General features: G+C 40.5%; 1 protein-coding gene across 3 annotated transcripts in view; it reads left to right on the top strand.

Moving 5' to 3' along the window:
• The first annotated feature begins 3,713 nt into the window (after positions 1-3,713).
• The window catches only part of LGR5 (leucine rich repeat containing G protein-coupled receptor 5), a 94,770-nt gene continuing 78,094 nt past the window's right edge, over positions 3,714-20,389 (top strand). The window contains exon 1 of one of the 3 annotated variants that reach the window (XM_069773528.1): positions 3,714-4,151. In XM_069773528.1, coding sequence (XP_069629629.1) covers positions 3,943-4,151 — 209 coding nt within the window. In that variant the 5' untranslated portion in view covers positions 3,714-3,942. The remainder of the gene's footprint in view (positions 4,152-20,389) is intronic. The other 2 variants (XM_069773527.1, XM_069773526.1) reach the window with 2 other exon arrangements.

The following is a 20,389-nucleotide window of genomic DNA, read 5'->3' as shown; positions in this document are numbered from 1 at the left end:
TAAGCCAGGGTAATTGAAACTCCTGTATTTCTTTCTGGTTCTAGGAGTGACTATGCCCTAACCATCCTACACTGCGGGTACCAGCATTTATGACTATGTAAAACAGAAATGGTGCTATCTGCCTTGGTCTGAAGAACATTGCATGGCTTAATAAAGTGATGTAAATACATGTGTTAGCTTAAGATCCTCAGTGAAACACAACAGACACATGATGCAAATGAATGTGAACATATACTGATAGGTAAATACGGAATCAAATGAACACAGTATATAAATAGCCTTCTGCTGTATGTATAAAAACCCTATATAGTGATAAATCTTAAAAGACATGCACCATTCTCCAGGGCTAGCCAGAATAAAAGGACGAATCAGGTGTCCTGCAAAGAGGAAAGGATCCTTCTGCACAGACCACTGGGCAGTTGAGTACTACTCTACAGTAGCACAGCCTAAGGGCTAGCGGAGCTTCACATTTGCCTAATGAACCCTTTCAATATAATGAGTTCAACACATCCAGTGAAGAATTTCTTCTCCCAATGGGCAGAAAAAGAAATCCCACCCTGCACAAGAGCTTTATTTTCTCTGCCGCCTAATCACATGGTTGTACTGCCTTCTAGGAACTTACCCTTCATCCATAGACATCCATAGACAGGAAAGGGAAAAAGAAGCTACATTCAGCTGTAAACCACCTTGTCCTTTGCCACTGTGCTTTTTACTTTGGCAGTGTATTGGACTTGCCTTAATATTTAAGCACTAGCTGCTACCTTTGCTAGTGCAGGATCTGTTAACATTTCTGCTTTAAACTCCATTTTGGCTGGGACAACTGATCATTCAGGATTAAGCATAAATTTCCACCATTAAACACTTTGGCCACACTTTTTTAAAATCAATTCATCCAGTGTAAACTTATAAAACAGAAATAGCAGTGAATATTTTGGATATCCGATTTTCTTTTTACAGTCCTATATTTAAAAATCAGATATCACATAAAGTCTGAAATCTGTCATGCTGTAAGTAACTATCTAGAAGATGCATTTTAAATATGTAACTGCTGTGCATTCTTGACATAAGAATTACTATGCTTTTTGTGAGCTAACAATATATAACACAGCATATCATTTTGTTTATTCATATGTAACATTCCATACAGATATCTTTTATAGTGATAAACCCTAGGCTGGAGGGTCGTCACATTATCTATCACATTCAGAAGACAGGGGGTTTTTGCCTGAGTATCAGGAAGAGATTCAAGAGAGCGCTCTGCTGAGATCCCTAAGGGGTTTGTTTACTACCTTGATGAAAGCCAAAGACCACTGATGGCTGTAGCATGGATGTCACCCCAAGTGACCAGGACATTATGCTGAGATGTCAGAACCTGCAGGAAATCTTGCAGTCCCAATGGGCTTTTGGAACAGTAACGGCACCTCCCAAAGATGTTACCAAACTGACAGATGTTTTTCCTTTTCTCTTTATGGAGAACCAGAGACCTATGAGAAAAATGAAAAGGAAATAACTGTACGGCCCAATTTAAATGTACAAAGGTAGGAATTATCCACATCCATTCCTATCAAATCCTTCTTTTAATCTTCAAGCTACTCTTCTTTCAAAAAATCTTTAAGTAAAATTGAATCAAAGTACATTAAATATTTCAAAGAAAGTCACTAGCTGAACAAATGTATTCATACAAAATAAACAACATTCAAAGGAGGATTTTTACAGTTAAACCCTCACTACTAATTAATCTATGTCTAACTTCAGGTATCTTGCGCAAGCTGATAAATCTTCAACAGAAAATGAACAAACGGTATATACTTTGCTTTCTAGAACAAACAAAATATGTGTGCAATAGCCTCGGGTTATATAAATAGTATTTCACTACAGTTATGAAAAATATTTACTTATTTGTTAACTACAACTATTCTGATGTCTTTTGGCAACTCATGTTAAGGACTCTAATATCATGCAGTACAGATGCCTAACAGAAACTATTTCACTCCAGAAGAAAGTAAAGTATTCACAATTTATCAAACCATTAGTAAATACCTATTCAGCACAGCGTGAAACTTCTTAAAAACCATGAAATTCTGTGATGAAAGTATTGCTGCTTCACAGTGGTATTAGACACAGGTAAGAAAGTCAGAGGTTTGGGGGGAACAGGTCTCCAGGACAGGTATCATGGTACATAATGAAAACTCCACTTCCTGCAGAATTTTTCTCCTCAGGCATTTCTTCTGGACAATCTATGCTTTCAACCATTGTTTTTATTAGCTTACGATAAGGTGATGCTTGGGGAAAAGCCTTCCAGCAGCCTCATAGGCCTAGATTTACAAAACATTCTGGCCTGTCTAACCAGCCAGACAGCAGATTCCTTTTTTATTATTTTAAATAAAGCACTTGAGCTCCAGTACAAGATCCTTCTGCAGCTCGGATTACATCGAATGATGGTCCAGAGGTGGGAATAGGGATTATAAACTAGGTAGAATATAAAAGCATGTATTTTGCCGGCCTCTTCATTAGGCTCTCATTTTGGACTTAATTGTAGATTCAAAGGCAGCGTAGCAGAAAACCTTTAACTAAAACTCTCCAACATATACCGAGTAGCCCGACCAATAATTTAGTCACCAGTCTAAACAGGAATTGGGCTGGGACTGGGTTACTAAACTGGTAGCTAGTCTCAAGTCTGGAGCTTGTGGTCAACTTTGTTCACACTGAAAACTCATCTGGAGGAACAAAAGGGTTCAATAAAATGGCCATCCTCACTGTTCTGTCACCAATGGCTTTGGCATACTTAGTCACAGAAGAGTAGCGCGAAGGCCACTTTCCTCACAACCTGAGGAGTGGACACCTCTGGCAAGACGCGGGGTGAGGGACGGCTCAAGAGCTTTCAACGGCAGCCTCGCTGCAAAGTCGGCTTCTCTTGTCAGCCCGTCTCCTTTAGAAAACTGCTGCCTGTTGGCAAGCCTGCGATTTAACCAAGTGGGAGCGAGGAAAGCGAGTGGATCCCCACCTCCGAACGGGACCATCGCTCGCTCTTGCGCTTGGCACCGCTCACCCACGAGCAGGTTTCCCGACCGTAATTAAGACCCGGGTTACACCTCCCTTTCAGCCCAAAGGAACACCCAAGCCTTTCTCCCGCCACCCCACAGACCCCCCCACTGCCTCAGACCCCCTCACACGAAGCTCTAATTTCAAAAGTAATTGGGGGGTGGGGAGGGAGAGAGAAGACGGTCCTGCCTCACGGCACCGCCGCACACGCTGCCCCAACCGCCGCTCCCGCCGCTTTCCAGAAACGTCCACCGCGCGCGCCCCTGCCCTAAGGGGAGAAAACCGCCCTGAGGGGAGACCACCGCCCTGAGGGGGAGATCACCACCCTGAGGGGAGAAAACCGCCCTGAGGGGAGAAAACCGCCCTGAGGGGAGATCACCACCCTGAGGGGAGATCACCGCCCTGAGGGAAGAAAACCGCCCTGAGGGGAGATCACCGCCCTGAGGGGAGATCACCGCCCTGAGGGGAGAAAACCGCCCTGAGGGGAGATCACCGCCCTGAGGAGCGGCGGCGGCCGCGGGCCCGGCGGGCGGACGGGGAGGCGGGAGGCGGGAGGGGGGGGGTTCCCCCCCCCCCCGCCTCCCGCCTCCCCGTCCGCCCGCCGGGCCCGCGGCCGCCCCCGCCCGCCCGCTCTGTACGGCGACGCGGGCAGGGCCCGCCGCGCTACGGCGGGCAAGGCTGGGGCGGCGTCAGCGGGCGCGCAGTGCCGGCTCCAGGGCTTTAAAGCAGCGTGTAAGCTGAGATGCTACCACAGACAGCGGCGCGGCGGCGGCCGCAGCAGCAACAGCAGCAGCAGCAGCAGCAGCTCCCCGAGCTCAGACGGGCGCCCGCCTTTCGCCCTCGCCGCGCCGCGGGGCATGAGAGCGGCCGACCCGCAGGTCTAGGTACCCCCCGGGCCTCATGGCGGCTGCCCGCGCCCTCCTTCTTCTTGTCCTCCTCCTCTTCTGCCTGCCGGGGCTGCGGCGAGGGGCGCGGGGCGGCGGGCAGCGCCCGCGGGGCTGCCCGGCTCCTTGCCGCTGCGAGCAGGAGGGTATGCTCCTCCGCGCCGACTGCTCCGACCTGGGGCTCACGGCCGTGCCCGCCAACCTCAGCGTCTTCACCTCCTACCTGTAAGTGTGGGCAGCCCCCGCGGGCGGGCCGGGGAGGGGGCACCGGCGGCCGAGCCGGCAGCGGCGGGGCGGCCCCGCGGGAGGGCCCCGGGCCGGTGACAGGAGACGCGGGGAGGGGTTGGGGGGGGGTGGTCGGTGCGTTGCCGCGCCGCTGCCTGTAGAAAACGCCCGACTTCAAATAAGTGCCTAATCGCTTTTTAAGCAGCGGGCGGGTTGTAAAGCGTTTATAGGTATCTGGCTCTCCGGGTGCCCGGTCCGGCGCCTGGGGGATCGCCGTGTGATGTGCCGTTTAGAGAGCAATTAAAAGCGATTGCAACAGCAGAAACCCGATTCGATCTGCAGGGACGTTATCTTCACCTTTGCTTCCCGGGACAGGGCTTTGAACTGCGGTTGCTGCTGATTTAATCTTTAACAGATCTCCCTTCGGGTTGAGGAAAGGCAATAAATAAAACCAGCTCCCAGGAGGCGGGCAGCGCTCGCTGACCGCTGCGGAGCCCGGGCGGCCCCGCGCTGCCGCCGCCGCCGCGGCGGGCAGGTGCCTGTGCCCCGAGCCGGCGCTCCCGACCCCGCCGGAGCCCTCCGTCAGCCTCAAAGCACCCGCCTCACGGGGCATCCCCGCCGGGCCGGGCTGCGGTGCTTGGAAATTCCTCCGCATCTCGGGCGCGCCGAGTTACAGCGTGTAAGGGACAGGGACGGCGAGAACGGAGAAACTCTGTAGTAACAAAAAACCCGCCCCACACTGTGGGGAAACTTTGCTTCCTTCTTTTTGGCGGAAGGGTCGGCGTTTAGCCTCTCTTGGTTTTGTGTGTTGAAAGTGTTGGTGCACTAAAAGTGTTATTTTAGTGCCCTCCGTATTGATTTCATACAGTTATCTGTGGCTGCATGTCCAGCAGCTTGTTAATGGAATGCTTATCCTCCATATCCAGCATACAGTATGTCTGTTTCTGAATGTGTTTGTCCATCTGTATATTTTGACATGCTGTTGACATGATTGCTGCTATGGTTACTCTAAAGATGTTTTCACTGTATTTTGTGTCTGGGGTACTAAAGTGATAATTCTGAACTCACTTCTCTGTTAGTACCATACTTGAAAGGACATAAAATGTATGTTGCATCTGAGAAGGTAGATGAAACTAAACTAGAAATGGCTTTTCTAAGAGAAGTACAAACATGATAACATAGGCATGGTAGAAATTAAGTGCTACCAATAAAATCTAAGTGCTAAGTATATGTTAGGAGAAAGCTTAGTTTAGTGAAAATAGCATTGGTTTAGAAAGAGAATGTGCAGCTGAAAGACTTTTCTAAATATTATGCATGTAAATACTGTTCTGAAATTCATCTTAATGAGATCAGGTTTAGCTCATTTTGTCATAAACATTTCAAAGTCAAAGCTATTAGTAATGTTAAGAGGCAAGAGTCAGTGTTACTGAATGACCACTTACAGTAGAGCAAAACTTTGGCTATACATAATAAAGGTACAATCTTAAAGACACATACAAAGTCTCCCACTGGTTTCAAAAGTAGCAGGTCAGCACTTTGGGCTTACACAAGACACAATGTTTTCTGGTGCTTTGGAAAGTCATGAGCAGAAAGATAGGTAATGAAGGTATAAAGGCATACTTAAGCTGTACATATCCTGCGTCAAGAAGTAGATGCCCTAAATTCTTCATTGTTTGGAGGAATGCTAAAACTGGAAAAACTTTAGAAACCCCACTGTTTGACTGTTTTATGAAGAAAAAGAGAACATAAATATGCATGAGGATGTCTCGATACCACTGCTGTGGTCTTCTGCTGTTGAAAAGATATATACCTCCAGTAACCTGCTTCTCGGTAGGATTGTGATCTGGTCTGCGCTTTTGTTTTTAAATGCTCTTGTCCTTCAGCAGGGGAATGTCTTTCTCTGGTCAGAATTCTGTGCTGCTCAGTAGCACACACCCTGAAGTCAAAAACCACCACTGTGGGACAGGCAGACTTTTAAATGGCCAAGGCTGCATACAGGCAGTATAACAGTATAAAAGACATGCAGTATAAAAGACTGGTTCATACACATAGGCAGGTACACTTGCCCTTTTCCAAATTTACCAGGCTGCTATCCTTGGATTGATTAATTATTGCCTAATTATGCAGAGCTGTGGGTCCTGCCTGCCTTCCATAAAGAACTGGCAAGTCTCATTGTCTGTAGATGGTGAAGCAATGGCAAATTTTAAAATGTGCCTGCTTGTTGCAGAGATGTTTGCCTCCCTGAGCTTGGTAGTGGCCAACCTGATGCTCCTTGATTTATTTTTTTTGATTTTTTTTCCCCAGAAAAACAGAAATGCTTTTTTGCGTTGTGACAGTTTTTACTTCAGATCAAAGCAGGACATAAAACCGTGTACTCACATTAACTCTCTTTCTAGCAAAAAACCCTGTCTTCTCTAGTTGGTTCTGTTCTTGCACAGTAGACGTACATGACCAAAAATGGTCTGTGGTACTACCTTGTGTTAAGTTTGGGCTTTTAAAGTTTTTTTTCTGAATTTCTGTCATTTTTATCTTATCTGGATACTCGCATAGAAAAATGAAAGGTAAATGTTTTCTTGGTGCACACTGGAAATTGCGTGAAAAGTTGAAATGCCGAGGCCATTAAGGTTTGGTTTATGTTGGGACAAATGCGTACAGAGCATGATATATTATGGTGACTGAATTTTGCATGTTTTTTTATGATGGGGCTCTTGCAGCAGAGCTAAATGTAGTCTACAGATGGACCTGCTACACATTTCTCCATTCTCATTTATATTCCCAGGCAGCAATTCTTGCCTCCCATCAAAAATCTTTTTATTTATGATTATGTGTGTGCTGCCATGAACTGTTAGACTTTTTAAGAGCAGACAAGGAGAATCCAGGAGTTTCTTTCCATTCCTTTTTTTTCATTTACTTTTAGGCTAAATAATCTACTCAGTGTATTTAATGCAATTCCTGTTGACATAAATGAGAATTCCATGTGCTGATGAAGGGCAGCACTGAGTCTCTGTTTCAAATTAAGAACATGTCACTTTCCTATCAGTACACAGTGAAAAGAAGAAGCCAGGATCTGCAGGTCTTTTGCACATGGGACCCTCATTAATTCTCAAACGAAGCCTGTGAGTTAGTGAAATATTGTTACCATTTACTGTGATGTGGAAGACTGAGGCAAAGAAGGCCTTGCTCAAAGTTAGAGGTAAAGTTTATGACAAAGCCAGTAATTAAAGACGGAATGCCTTATTATCCTAACTCCATTCTTTAACCACAGGCTCACCCTACTTCTCCTATATAATTACTCATTAAAAATAGTGTCAAATCTGGCAACTCCTGTTCAACAATATTTAGTATGACGACTATAAAAAAAAAAAATCTCTTTTCAGATCTCATGTGATGACCATATAGAAGATAGCTCTTAACGATTTTGAGGGTCTCTGTTATGTTCCTGGATAGCACAGAAAAGTAAATTTATTATAAATTCCAGGGCTGTCTAGCAGTTCAGATACTGTGTTCTTTGTGATCAAAAACTCTCAATGATAAACTTAGTGGAATATTAAGCAGAATGTTTTCATAATGTTAGATTGACATAGACATGCATGCATACATGTATAAATATTGCAGCGTACGATGTTGCCTTTTACATTATAGTTTACTTAATGTTTTATTTTGGGATATGTGTTATTCGCATTAAAAAAGTTTTATTTTGAGTACATTGTGAATATGCATAGTAGCATTTGGGAAAATCTGATTCATATAATTTTTAATTCTTCATAGAAATAATTGATTAAGAAAAAATATTTTTCAAAACTGTGATAACAATGATAGTATTACAGTAAAACCTATGAAGAAGAAAACAGTGCATATTATAAGGTTCCTAAAATACAAGTTTTCAAATAAATTTTGGCCTTCTGCTTCATTCATTGCCATAATATTGTATTTGATGATAAATATTCCTGTAGAGCACAGTCAAAGAAAAAAAAAATTACAAAGAATTGGGAGAAAAAAAGTATTTGCTTTTTGAAGGTTAAAAAGTATATTCCCAGAAATTAACTACACTTCTGAAATAAGACATAGGTGTTTCTGTGTCAGGCATAACCCAAAACATGAAGACCAACCCTTTAGGGTAGATTTGCATTATTTTAGTCATTCTGATCTCACAGTGCAAACTCATGTCTTGTCTGTGTCTTCATCTAAGTTATCCTGGGAATTACCATAGTTTTTCAAAGACCTCAAACAGCAAGGTGTCTTCTTATGAAGAAGTAAGCTTTATAAAGCATCCTACAACTTTCAGATCCTTTGACAAAATTTAGGTGTTAGGTAGTTAGTAAAATGTCTGCCTCTTCTGAGAAAGTACTTCTTTACATAGCTACAAACTTTATAAACCATTTTTGTGCCTTTCTAGTTGAAATAAATTAAATGTTTTCCATGTGGTTTCAGTTATTAATCTGAGTCTTGTCCCAGTTGAGGATGAAGGTGAATCCAGGTTCTGGATTTAGAATTGAGTTAAATCCCCCTTTTGAAAAGAAAAAAGAGCATTTCCTCTGTACTCATGGCAATAGTAGGTATGCAAAGGTAAAATGTACACATAGATAAATTAGAGGTAGGTAAAAATGGAAGAAGTGACAAACTATGTAAAGTTCATGTTTACCAGTTCTGAAGGGATTTGCGTTAAATTTCAAAACATAATGTGTCAACTCAAAGTTAGTTTCTTTGTAAAAAATTTGGATTAAAAATGTATTTAAGAAGAGAATGTCATTCTTCCCGCTTGAGAATACAGTGCTAAAAATAACTCTTCACACTGCTTCCTAAAAAGCCTTGTGCTGCTCAGAAAGGGAAAAAAAGGCACTCACACACTACCTCTCTCCTTTGCAGCATTTGCTCTATGGAAGCGCTGCATAAATTGACAGGGAAAAGGAAGCTGTCTTTAAGCTGCTAGACTATAAGGAGCTGGCAGGGTGAAGGCACCTTCAATTTGGTTTGGTATCTGAAGTGCATAGGACAATTGGCTGGGCAGAGGGAGCCTGACTCCAGCTGAGAACGCGTGCACTGGGCTGACCTTCCCAGTCAGCATGCCAGCGGAGATTAGACTTTCCTCAAGTGCTCCCTTGTTAACCCAGTCTTTTCTCCCATGTCATTTGTCTTTCAAATGCTTAAAATTGCTACCAGTTTTGCAGCTGTCCAGATCGCTTTCTTTTATTCTGTTTGTTGGCCAAGATAATATTTCATCTGCATGCACTGCTTTCTTAATTCTCTGTTGGTTATTTAAATGGTCTTGATTAATACAATTTATGGTATTTTCCCTGACTTCCTTCCTTGAACTGTCCAGCAGATCTGATTCTTTTCCCAGTAAAAATCATGGTAAATAAGGTGTGGTTCCTTTGGCTCCAAGTAAACTGACTGATGGCAGAACATGATGTGGTGTTTTTGACATACCAAAACAGCTTTAGGCTTCAGTTAGAAGAAAATACCCTAACATCTTTAAAAAGAATGGGATGTGATCAAAGCATGCTTAGTCCTCAGAGATTTAGCAATTCACGTGCCAAATCCTTATACTACATGCTGTGTACTGTTTGCTGAGAAGACCTGAGAAACTTCTGTACAATTTTACTGATCAGATGTCAGAAATTTAATGCCTGGAGAAGGGGTAGGACCTGAAACGATGTTACTGTTACTTGTTGAAGGAGTGCTACCTTCTCTCTTTTGGAATCAAGGTTTAAATGAAAAACGCACAAAACTAAGACAATGAACAGCTTTGACCATGTATGACAGTAACTCATGGTACCCCTGTTTTTAGTCCGAAGAAGCGTGCTTTTTTCTAAAAGCCTATGGACAACAGCTTGGAATTTTTGAATTGGAGATCTTGGAATGAGTATTAAAGCAGCAGCACCCCAACAGAAATACCATCCATCCTGGAGTGTCTTTGCCATTTAGGTGAAAAAGACCCCTGTGAGTTGCTGCTCAATGAGGTGTTATCACTCAAGCTGAGGGAGCACAAGCCAGCTAGTATTATAATAGGCAGTAGCAATACCCAGAACTCCAAACAGGAATGAAATGGGATAGCAGTGCAGATCCCCAGGACCTGGTACTCAGAGTATGTCCCTAGCTTGATAAGGCCTTTGCTAAGACAGTGCGTTCTGTATCACCTTCCAGATTTACTATTTTGCTGTGTTTTATTAAGTTTAAGCTATGAGCCTTGGGGTTTAGGGGCAGTAGCCACAACACTAAGGTCCATCCCAGACAGGACAAGTTGTATTTATTTTCATGGCTAGACACTGCTGCAAAAAAAAATTATTCTGAAGTGTAGTGTTATCCAACAGTGATAATTATAATAATCAGCCACTCCCAAATTAAGATTTTATTGGTAACAAATGGGCTCTTAGTTTGGGCCCAGTTGTATGATTTGGCTCCAGTCCTGCAAATACTTATCCAGATACTTAACTTTAGTGTCAGGAATGGTTCCACTGAAATCACATGTGCAAATGTTTGTCAGATCAAGGCCTTGAATAATTCTAAAACAATTATCCCCTTCCCCAAATATTAACTCGTTTGTGTGGAATAGGTTCACTAAGATGTTCTGCTACACTGTCTCATTACACAGCTTAAAGCATTATGTGTATCATAAATTGTTTAAAAGCCTTTATTCTAAAATTTTTCAAAATCTTATGTAAAATTAATATTTAGTTTAACCTGGAACGCACTGTCTTTCAACAGTATTAAGTTATGTAATTGCAATTAAGTAATTTTAAGGGCATGTGTTTGATAAAACATTTCTAAAACTTTCTGCATCATGGTGTAAAAGTATAGATAGTCTTTTTGTGCAGGAGATAGGATGTTGTGTGTGTGGAGATGTGTGTGTGTATAGATAGGCTTTGGGCAAATTAAAAAAGTACCTATCAGCCTAAAGCAATACAAGCAACTATAGCTCCCACCACACAAAATCTCTCCCCTCTCTTGCAGGCACTTGAATAAATGCTTTCTTTTTTATTGAGAGTTACCATGCTTAATAATGTTACCAAACATAAGCATTAAGTACTTAAGTAATGCAGAAGTATTTGCTGGATTGGGACTTAAGTCCTACAATGATTGTGTATAAATGTAAGCCTTTAAGTCTTATGATTTTTTTTGCTTGTGTCATACAGCTTTTCCCATGAAAAGAGTACAATAATTTGATGCTGGTATTTATGAAGGGAAGGTAGAAGGTAGAAAAGTAAAGCTGGTTATTAGTACTACTACTTCTCTATTTTCTTCATTTTTTTTGCTGTTACTTCCTTTACCAAACATTTCAGTCTACTTTGCTTGAGGATGGAATAGTTACAGCACTGGTATTACACAGAAAGAAAACTTTCCTAGCCCTTGTTTCTGCAGCAGTAGGCATCTTCCGATGCCAGTTATACCATGTCTTGTGGATCCTGTGGTAATATAAATGCTAGTCTAAGTGAATGAGGGAACAGATGTGAGATGATGTCATCATTAAGGGAAGTGTAACTGCACTGATTTGGCATTCACTGAGTTTGTAAATGAGTCTCTGTGTACCCTGAGGGGAGAAGTAGGTCATAGCTGGCAAAGGAAGCAAGTAAGATAAGACAAAGCTCGCTCTCACCCATCACTGAAAGATACCTGTTCTGAACCACCTTGATGAGTAATTTGCCTTTGGGTCTTTTATCCTTGATCAGTTTGGCATGGAGGCTGCCTCAGAAATTAAATCTTTCTCCTATTGGTCTCACACATGATGAGGTTGCAGTTATGTTTGTGGTGGGGGGGCAGACCAAGTTGTCCAGTGTCCAGAAATGAGATTCATCCTCATGAAGGCATAGAAACCAATGTTTCTTAAACTCGGTGGTTCACAGGGATTGCCATTTTGGAAGCATAAGGAAGGGGCAGGAACTGCTTCTGGGAATAGGGAGTATGATCAGATAGCTATAGCTGGGATCTAGGTAGCAAGACCTTTGGGTTCTGCTCCTAGATGCAGTAATGAAGTAGTTTACAAATTTAAGCAAATCACGCAACTTTTCTGTAGTCTTACTCTATGTACGTGATGGCTGGGACAACTACCTACATCTGAGTTTGACTAATTTGGTAGTGACTGATAAACGATGGAGATATGTAGATTAAAAACACTTAATGAGGTGCTAATTATGAGTATGACATGGTAAAATAAGGTGAAATCCCAAAGGATTTTCTTCTCTTCATAAGGATGTATGTCTGCCTTTTGGTTTTGCTCATGGCTGTCTATGTGGGCTGAACTCTGTGACATACAAGATTCTTACTGGAACAAGTGGAGTTTATGCAGGCATCTGAAAGCAGTATTTGACCTGCTGACAAGAAAAGAGAGGATCCATATGCTTGGTGCAATATGGAAGTATTGCCTGCACTCGTGCTGAAGTTGTGCAAAGACAAGGATTTGGAAGAGGGCCAAAAGAAGTGCAGGTTTAACCTTGTGACCTGACAAGGGTCTCGGGGAGTAAATTCCAGTCCTACAGTGTCCCTGAATAAAGCCTTGCTATATTGACTTTAACCTGCAACAGGTACACACAATTACAGGAAGGTTAACAGAGAAGCAAAAAGTGCATTGTGAAGAAAGAGATGGCAGGTAGCTTGGGAATCCGTCTGTATCGGTGCTATAGAGTAATGAAATGTGGCTCTCATCAGGCAGCTCAACCAATTTTAAACCCTCAGGAGAAGTGGCAGTAAGGCAGATCACAGTTTACATTTGTGCCATGTGTCTGCAATACGACTTTGTTGGGTACAGTTATCTTGGCATGGTTATTATCAGAAACGTTTGTGACTGACTGGCTCTAGTGGAGACAACACCTAAGTATATAGTTGTGGTGCGGTGAAGAGTAAAGGTTTGCAGCACTGCTGCTGGGTGTTTTAAAAATTGAGTGTGGGGCACTGTGGAAGAGTAATTGGTAGCAGAATAAGGGGTTCACGTGGTGTTATTTAGGCCTAGCACTGAAAAAGGACAATGTGAAAGCTCATGATCTGAGAATAGCATCTGGGAAGGCTGTAAGTTCCTCAGCATATGGAGGCTTCACGTTGCCTCTTACCTGTTGCCTGTACATATGTAGAGTAGTGTGAGCTGCCAAGTGCCAGAACTTTGCTTCTTTCTGGCCAAGACAGAAGATGTGAAAAGAAAGGGCAGGACAGGCATCTTGGAACATCCATCTGCCTGAAGGCCAGAGACAGTACGGAACATAGCTGAACACGTTCTTGAAATCTTGAAGTACATATTTTTAGAATAAAACAAATGCTTACTGAATACTGGTAAGGCAAAAAACTTTCATCTGGAATAGAAAAAAAACCCCCAACATTGTGTAGAAACAGATATATGTGGAAGAATATTGTAGCAGAAATGTTTCTTAGGTTATTTGGATGGATTATTTAAATGGAGGAAAAAAGGCCCAGTGCCAGATTCATCCCTGCATGTCATTCCATGTGTGTAATTTAATAGACTTACATGGAGAAAGACTTCAGGTAGTTTTTGGTCTGCTTATACTAATGGAACTAACTTAATTGTGTGGAACTGGTACTGCTAAAATAAATTTAATTTGAAAAATTTGAAGATTTTGGAAAAGCGTTAATTAATATAATTAAAATTAAGCATTCACTTCAGTTTTAATTTCTTGACAGAAAAGCTTCTAATATGTCATTACTGTGCATGCCTGTCTGTCTGAAATAAATAAAAGTCAAAATTTTTTTTAGAAACAAAGGTTTTAAGCATACAGCAAGTGATTGTTATTGCCTTGTTTGTGTCAGGATGTAGACTCTGGCAGGAGACTTCAGTAGTGTTGTGTCAGGGAGTTGTGGTCAACTGTACAGACTTTCCAGCCATTTGAGGAAGGAGGGGTTTTCTTTCATTTTTCAGTCTTTTTGTTGTTGTTGATAGCATTCAGTGAAAAGAGCAACAGATTTTTCTGGAGGGTGCTTACACAGCACTGTGATACATTCATTCCATTTATCATAGAAAGAACCGTCACACCAAATAGAGTTATCAAAATCACATTTCTGTACATATTGATGCCTCAGCTGTTCTGCCTTCAATGGCTGTCTCCGGTCAATCTGTGAAGAATCCCATAAACCTGAAGCCAGATGTGGTCTGTTTTCTACATTTATCATCAATCATACATAGAGCATCTTGCAGTCATGTAGCTCTGTGTTCCTGCCTGTCTGACCATAGAGCAGTGCTGTAAGAGCATCAGATTTCACAAGGAATTTGTAATATCCAGATTCACTTGATATTATTTACAGTGTTGTATCTCTGTGTGGGAAGTATATAGGGAAATGCTGCATGCTCTCAACATGCTGCTAGTTTAATCTTTTCTGATAAGGGCTTGTGGAAACTAATTACGAGCCAATTCGGTTCCCAGTTAAGCTAGAACTGAAACTCCTTTTAATGATACGGATTGAGCTCCTGGTATGTCACGATTAGTTTTATTGTAGAGGGTTTTGTTGGGTCATGGTGAGTCTAATCTAAGGGAAATTACTCTTTATCCAAATATCACCATATGTTGAGTACACAAACAGATTTGTTTTTCATACTTGGTGAATGAATAATTACCTAAGTACACAATGACAGTAATTAATTGTAAATGACATTCATTAGCGGTTTTGATTATCTCAGCATGGAGAGCTTTCATTAAAGTGTTCACAGCTTTTATAAGGCAGCATTAAGGTGGTTGTTCAATAAATATGTACTGATCAAGATTAGACCAAATGAAAATAAGCACTCTGTGTATCATGATGTAACAATACGAATTTGGTAAATGCATGGATGTCCTAGCCACAGAATAATAACAGAAAGACATAAAAGAGAAAAAAAACCAAACACCTTAGCAGCAAAGCATTATGTCTATATTCTTTCAGTCAGTAATATCACTACTGGCATTAAAGATAAATTAAATACATGTCTAGCTGTAACAGCGAAACAAAATCAGACATGAAATAAGCTTTCTGTTGTTGTCTATCTGTAAAATGGTGTTGTTTATCAGAAACAATTCCAGCAATTAAAACATTTGGTAATCTAACATTTATTAGCAGGTTTAGCCATTAATCTGAGTGTTCCTCTGTGCTATCACGTCCGTTCACAATGAAATGCCTTGGACCAGTACTAGCCAGTGTGACTCTTTAGAAGATGGGTTTAAAGACTTGACAAAGCAACTAGTATATTTGTATGCTGTTTAACTCATGGAGCAACTCCTGGCTTATTAGGCAAACTGAGGTCTTTCAAACAGTGTGACAGGCTAAACGCTTGAGTCAGTCCACTTGGGTGCAATTAGAGCAAGCCTGTTGCTACTGCAGTGACCTCGGGTGCACTTTGGGAACGCATGGTTCAAGACTATGTAAGCTGACCTGAAAGAAACAGCCCAGGGCTGCACCAGGTGGGAAGGATGACACAGAACAAAGGGAGCTCGAAATTTTTCTTTATGCACGATGGCACCATTATTGATGAAGATGAAATATGAGGTGGAATTTCTCAGTAGTAACAGTATGAGAAAGAGGCTTTGAAGTTGCATACTAAGATGATTCTACAGTGCTGCTTCAGAACATATCATTCTTGAGTAAGTATTTTAATGATGTAATATACGTATGTTTTTCACTTCTAGTTAAAAAAGACAGTTTTTGAATATTTTGTCATGTGTCAGGGCAAGTACAAAGAAATAGCCGTGCATAGAGATTGATCTCAGCGCACAGGGTTTTAAATGTGGGGAAAGAAACGCCAACAACATTCAGGTATCTGTCTTTCCTTTTACATCGTCATCCATCAGAATAGATAATGGAGCTCATGTAAAATCAAGAGGTTTATTTCCTATGAGTATTTTTTTATTTCTTTCATACTCGTAACAATCCTGTTGACAGGGTTGTCTCTGACTGCCAGATTTAGTAAAAATACATAATTAAATGCTCTAATAGGCAAGATGATGGTTAGGTTTACTGCTGGCATGAGATCATAAACTAATTTAAAAATTGTTGTAAAGCACTCAGAGAACAGATTGCATTAAAATAATATATTGAGTATTAACATATTAACATAAGATACAATATTGATGGATAAAAAGTCAAACTAGACAAATGAAAGTACACGTTAGACCATGGAATAATTTCTTCAAACATATGACATGAAATAGACCTGCAATTTTCTCAAAATAAATAAATAACACTTAAGCTTCCTGCTGTAGAGAAACAAGTTTGAGATGTCACCGTGTAAATATACATAAGGCTGAGTGATATTAAAATGATTAAAAGGTTGATTTTAATACCAGTTCTGTACCTCATGCTACTCTCTCAGTATTTCACAAAGCGCATGATGCAGTTGACTTTGAAATATACTAATTAAGAATTCAGTAAGGGATACTGGAGTAGGGTTTATGCCGCTTTAAAATCCAGGGCTGGTAGGGGTGGCTAGAGGTACCTTTTGCCATTTTAGAATATTTTCCTTTGTAGGTTACTTAGGACAGCAACACAGCTCACAAAGAAAGTAGAAAAGGCCTAAGGCTGCTTCTTAGAAAAGCAGTCAGCTCATAGATATCCTGGGAACTGTTCCACTACTCAGAACTGTTAAGCAGAGAATATAAACGGTCTTTCTCTGGCTTCTGAGGAGGTTTGCTGTATACCATTGCCTTGTCCTGAGAGGGCTACTTAGAGGTAAGTGGGCCCCATTTGGACTGATCCACAGCTCAGTCAGTGAAGCACTGTTCCCCAGTTCTGTTAAAAATTATGAAGATCTGTCAGAACTATCAATTTAGTTCAGTAGTTGAAATCATTGGCTTTTCTGGGATCTTAAAAAAACTTCTATGTTCTTAAACTTTCACATGTAGAAGACCTGAAAATATAACTACAAGCTTTGCTAGTTCTAGGTAAAGGTCTCTGGTAAAATGACTGGATTTATTATACACATTATGTTTTCTGGAGACATGAACAAATGCAGGCTAATGCAAATGTATGCATCCTCAGGCTAATGATTTCAGCTGCAGTGCTTCTGTATAGTGCAGAATCTCTGTGCACTCATTAAGTCTTACCCTTAAAATGTAAAATATACTAAGATATAGAAATTAGTATATTTTTTCTCAGTATCTGAATCTTTCATTCTGTCAAAGTGAAAATACTTCTGAAGTTCTGTTATACATAAAATTTTTCCTTGGATACTAAGGTATCCTATATTCATGGGAGTTTGGCAGTTACGTACTTTTGGATACAGCTGCAGACCTAGCTGGTTTGTGTTTGGAAGGAAAGACAGATCATGGTGTGACTGGTGTGACATCACGTAATCAGCTGTGGGGACTGTTACCTCCATATCATCTACTCAGTGCTGGTCCCTTCCTAGTAAGTCTGTATTTGCTATCTGCATCTCTAAGTACCTATACAGCTTTTAAGACCTCTATCCTTACCATCTTTAAGCTATTAAAGTAGGAAAGAGACACCTTACACTGGAAAACAAAGCTTTTTCAAGCTTCTCAGCTTACAATTCCAGACCTAGGAAGAGGCTTTTCATAGGATTTTTCTAGTTAATTGAGTCTGAATTACATCGCTCACTTTTTAAGACATTAACTGATAAGATGAAGAAGATTATTTCCTTTCTAAGTTGCAGTTGGTAGAATACATACAGACACTGTGTGTGCCTGTATACAGTCTGGGAAGGAGGTTCTGGCAAATATTTGGGCCTTAGAATATTTATTTTTACATTAATTTTTATATGCTATATCATTTAAATATGCCTGGCAGTCACTTTAGAAATCTGCAAACCTATACAAGACAGCAAGAGTATGACTGCAAGCGTAAGGGCAGTAGAGAATAAGACAGCTGTCTAAAATTTGATCCTCAGATCACTGACTAGATTTCTGTCATGTTCCTAGGTCCATCCTCTTTGTGGAACTAGTTATTGTCAAATAAATCTCAAAATTGAGTGGTCTTATCACGGTGAACTTTGTAAGCTGTCATAAAATGGAGTCAAATTATTGAATAGTCTACAAATTATAAAGCAATTAAAATGGGGAAAAACAGAGTTGAATTATTAGGCAACCTGTATTCTGAAGGGCAAAATAAGAGATTGCAAAATGGGTCAGACCAAGGTGATTAAATCTGTATCTCATTCTAACAGAAACCACACCTAGCTGCTTTGGAAGATATTTAACTGCTACCTTGTAAGTGAAAACAAATCCCTGTGTTCCATGGTATTTTAATATATTTGTGAATATTCTTTTTCCTGAGAGCACACTGACCCTTTCTAAATGCTGTCAAAATACTAATTTCAGCTGCCTCAAGACAACAGTTTTTACAGATACAAATAGACTGCTTTTTAAAGTATTAAATATTGATAGGTTTATTATTACAGGAATTTCTTTATTATGAACAGGATTGTTTCTCATTTTGAAGAGGAGATATAAGTATAGTCTAACCATTGTATTCATCTTCTCTCTAAACAAAACAGTCTTTTTTTTTTTTTGTATGCTTTTATGATAGTTTCTTAAAATTCCTTTAGAGTTCTCAAAATAAATAGTAAATGTTCAGTGAATACAAAATTTCTTTTTTTTTTCCAATTCTTTGCTTACCAAACTAAAAAAATATAGAGTAATCAAAAATCAGTGCCATTGCAGAAGCCAACTTTGAGAGCCAATTTTGTTCTTTACTATAATTACTGTGCCTGAAAGGACAACAGAATGAGGATGCAGTGGGCATGTTGGGTTCGGTCCAAAGATTGTACTTGAGGGTAAGTCATGAAATCTTATAACATAGGTGGTTTAGTGAAAAAGATGAGAGAGAGGGCAGGAAAAGCTTGATTTATATGCTTTTATTTTCTGATATGTTATATCTATACACTTAATCTTCTGGTCCCATCAGCACAGAATCTCCTCATACAAAAGCATAAGAAATGAAAATGGACTTTTTCTCCAAACTGTGAAATGTAACAGATTTAGGACTTGCTAGATCTATGAGGAAAAAAAACAATTGAGGAGAGGTATATACCACTAACAAGGTGCCAGCATGTGTGCTGACTAGTGACACTCCCAGCTCAAGCACAATTGCCAATTTCACTTAGCAGGGCAGGGCACTGGGAAAAGAACTTGCTTTCTGCAGCTGAATTCCTTGAGTGGGAGCTGCTTGTCTTTGCTAGTTAAGTCTCTGAATTCACAGAATTGGAAGAAGATAGTACTCCGAATTTTCTGGAAGACTGGCATTGGAATAGGAAACTCAGAAAAAATGTGCTTCCATATTAAGAGTCCCTCTGCAACAGAGACAGTTTAAGATATTCATGTTGGCTTTCTCCCCCTCGAAGCCAGTTGTTCCCACCCTCCTTCTCTAGGCTTCGTCTTTCGGCTGTGCTGACTCAGCTGTTTGTTGGGCTGTGCTCCTAAGCAGATCTGTGAAATAATCCAGTTTAAAAAGAAACACATTTCTGGTCTTTGAAAAATACATATTTCATTTCACCGATCTGTTTTAGAATGTAGCCACAGAAACAGCCAAACAAGCTGAAGGGACAGGGACAACTGATTGGGAGTTCTGTGAGCAACTGAAGGAGAGTGGAAAACTTTTCAAGTACCCTTGTACCATTGCAGTTTCCAATGCAAAAATGAACATACAGAAAACCATAGAGATGGGATTTTGTTATCTTTGATTTAGTTGTAGTCATGTGCTCATTAGCAAAATCTTTTGCCTTGATTAATTTGGTATAGTTGATAAACATAGCATTTTGTAAAAATTCCATTGGAGGTGCTTATAATAGGCACAATATAAATTCTTCAGACTATTCCAGATAAGTCTAGAATTCAGCAAAACTGAGCAGGTAAACATTCTCAGAGAACTTGAGTTCATTTACAGTGGTTCAATTTAGTAGTCAACTAAGAGGAAATTTTTCATCCAGACATAGCTCTATAAAAACAATTGCACAGAGCAGTTCTTGAATTTGTGAGTCAAATAAATATAAAGTTTATACACCAAATAATTTCAAAATAATGACTGGGCAAAAAACTTTTCCAAAATTGGAAAAAAAAATGCCCTCCAATCCATATCGAAGTACCCACAGGTAAAACGTTTTGTCTGCTTAATGTCAGACTTGACCCAAGAGATAGCTAGATAGATAGAGAGATAGATACCTCCTTAGCCTACAGACCACATGAAACCATGTGTAAGAGAGGGAAAGAAGACTCATCAGATATAAGCTTACAGTTGAAAATGCCACCTTACTCTGAAATAGCTATGAAATTATCATCCAGAGCAGAACTTCAACAAATTATTAGCAACAAGACTCT

Source organism: Haliaeetus albicilla, chromosome 28 (assembly GCF_947461875.1).
Source record: "Haliaeetus albicilla chromosome 28, bHalAlb1.1, whole genome shotgun sequence".
In the NCBI taxonomy this organism is placed as follows: domain Eukaryota; kingdom Metazoa; phylum Chordata; class Aves; order Accipitriformes; family Accipitridae; genus Haliaeetus; species Haliaeetus albicilla.
This window is presented reverse-complemented; position numbering and strand designations above follow the sequence as displayed.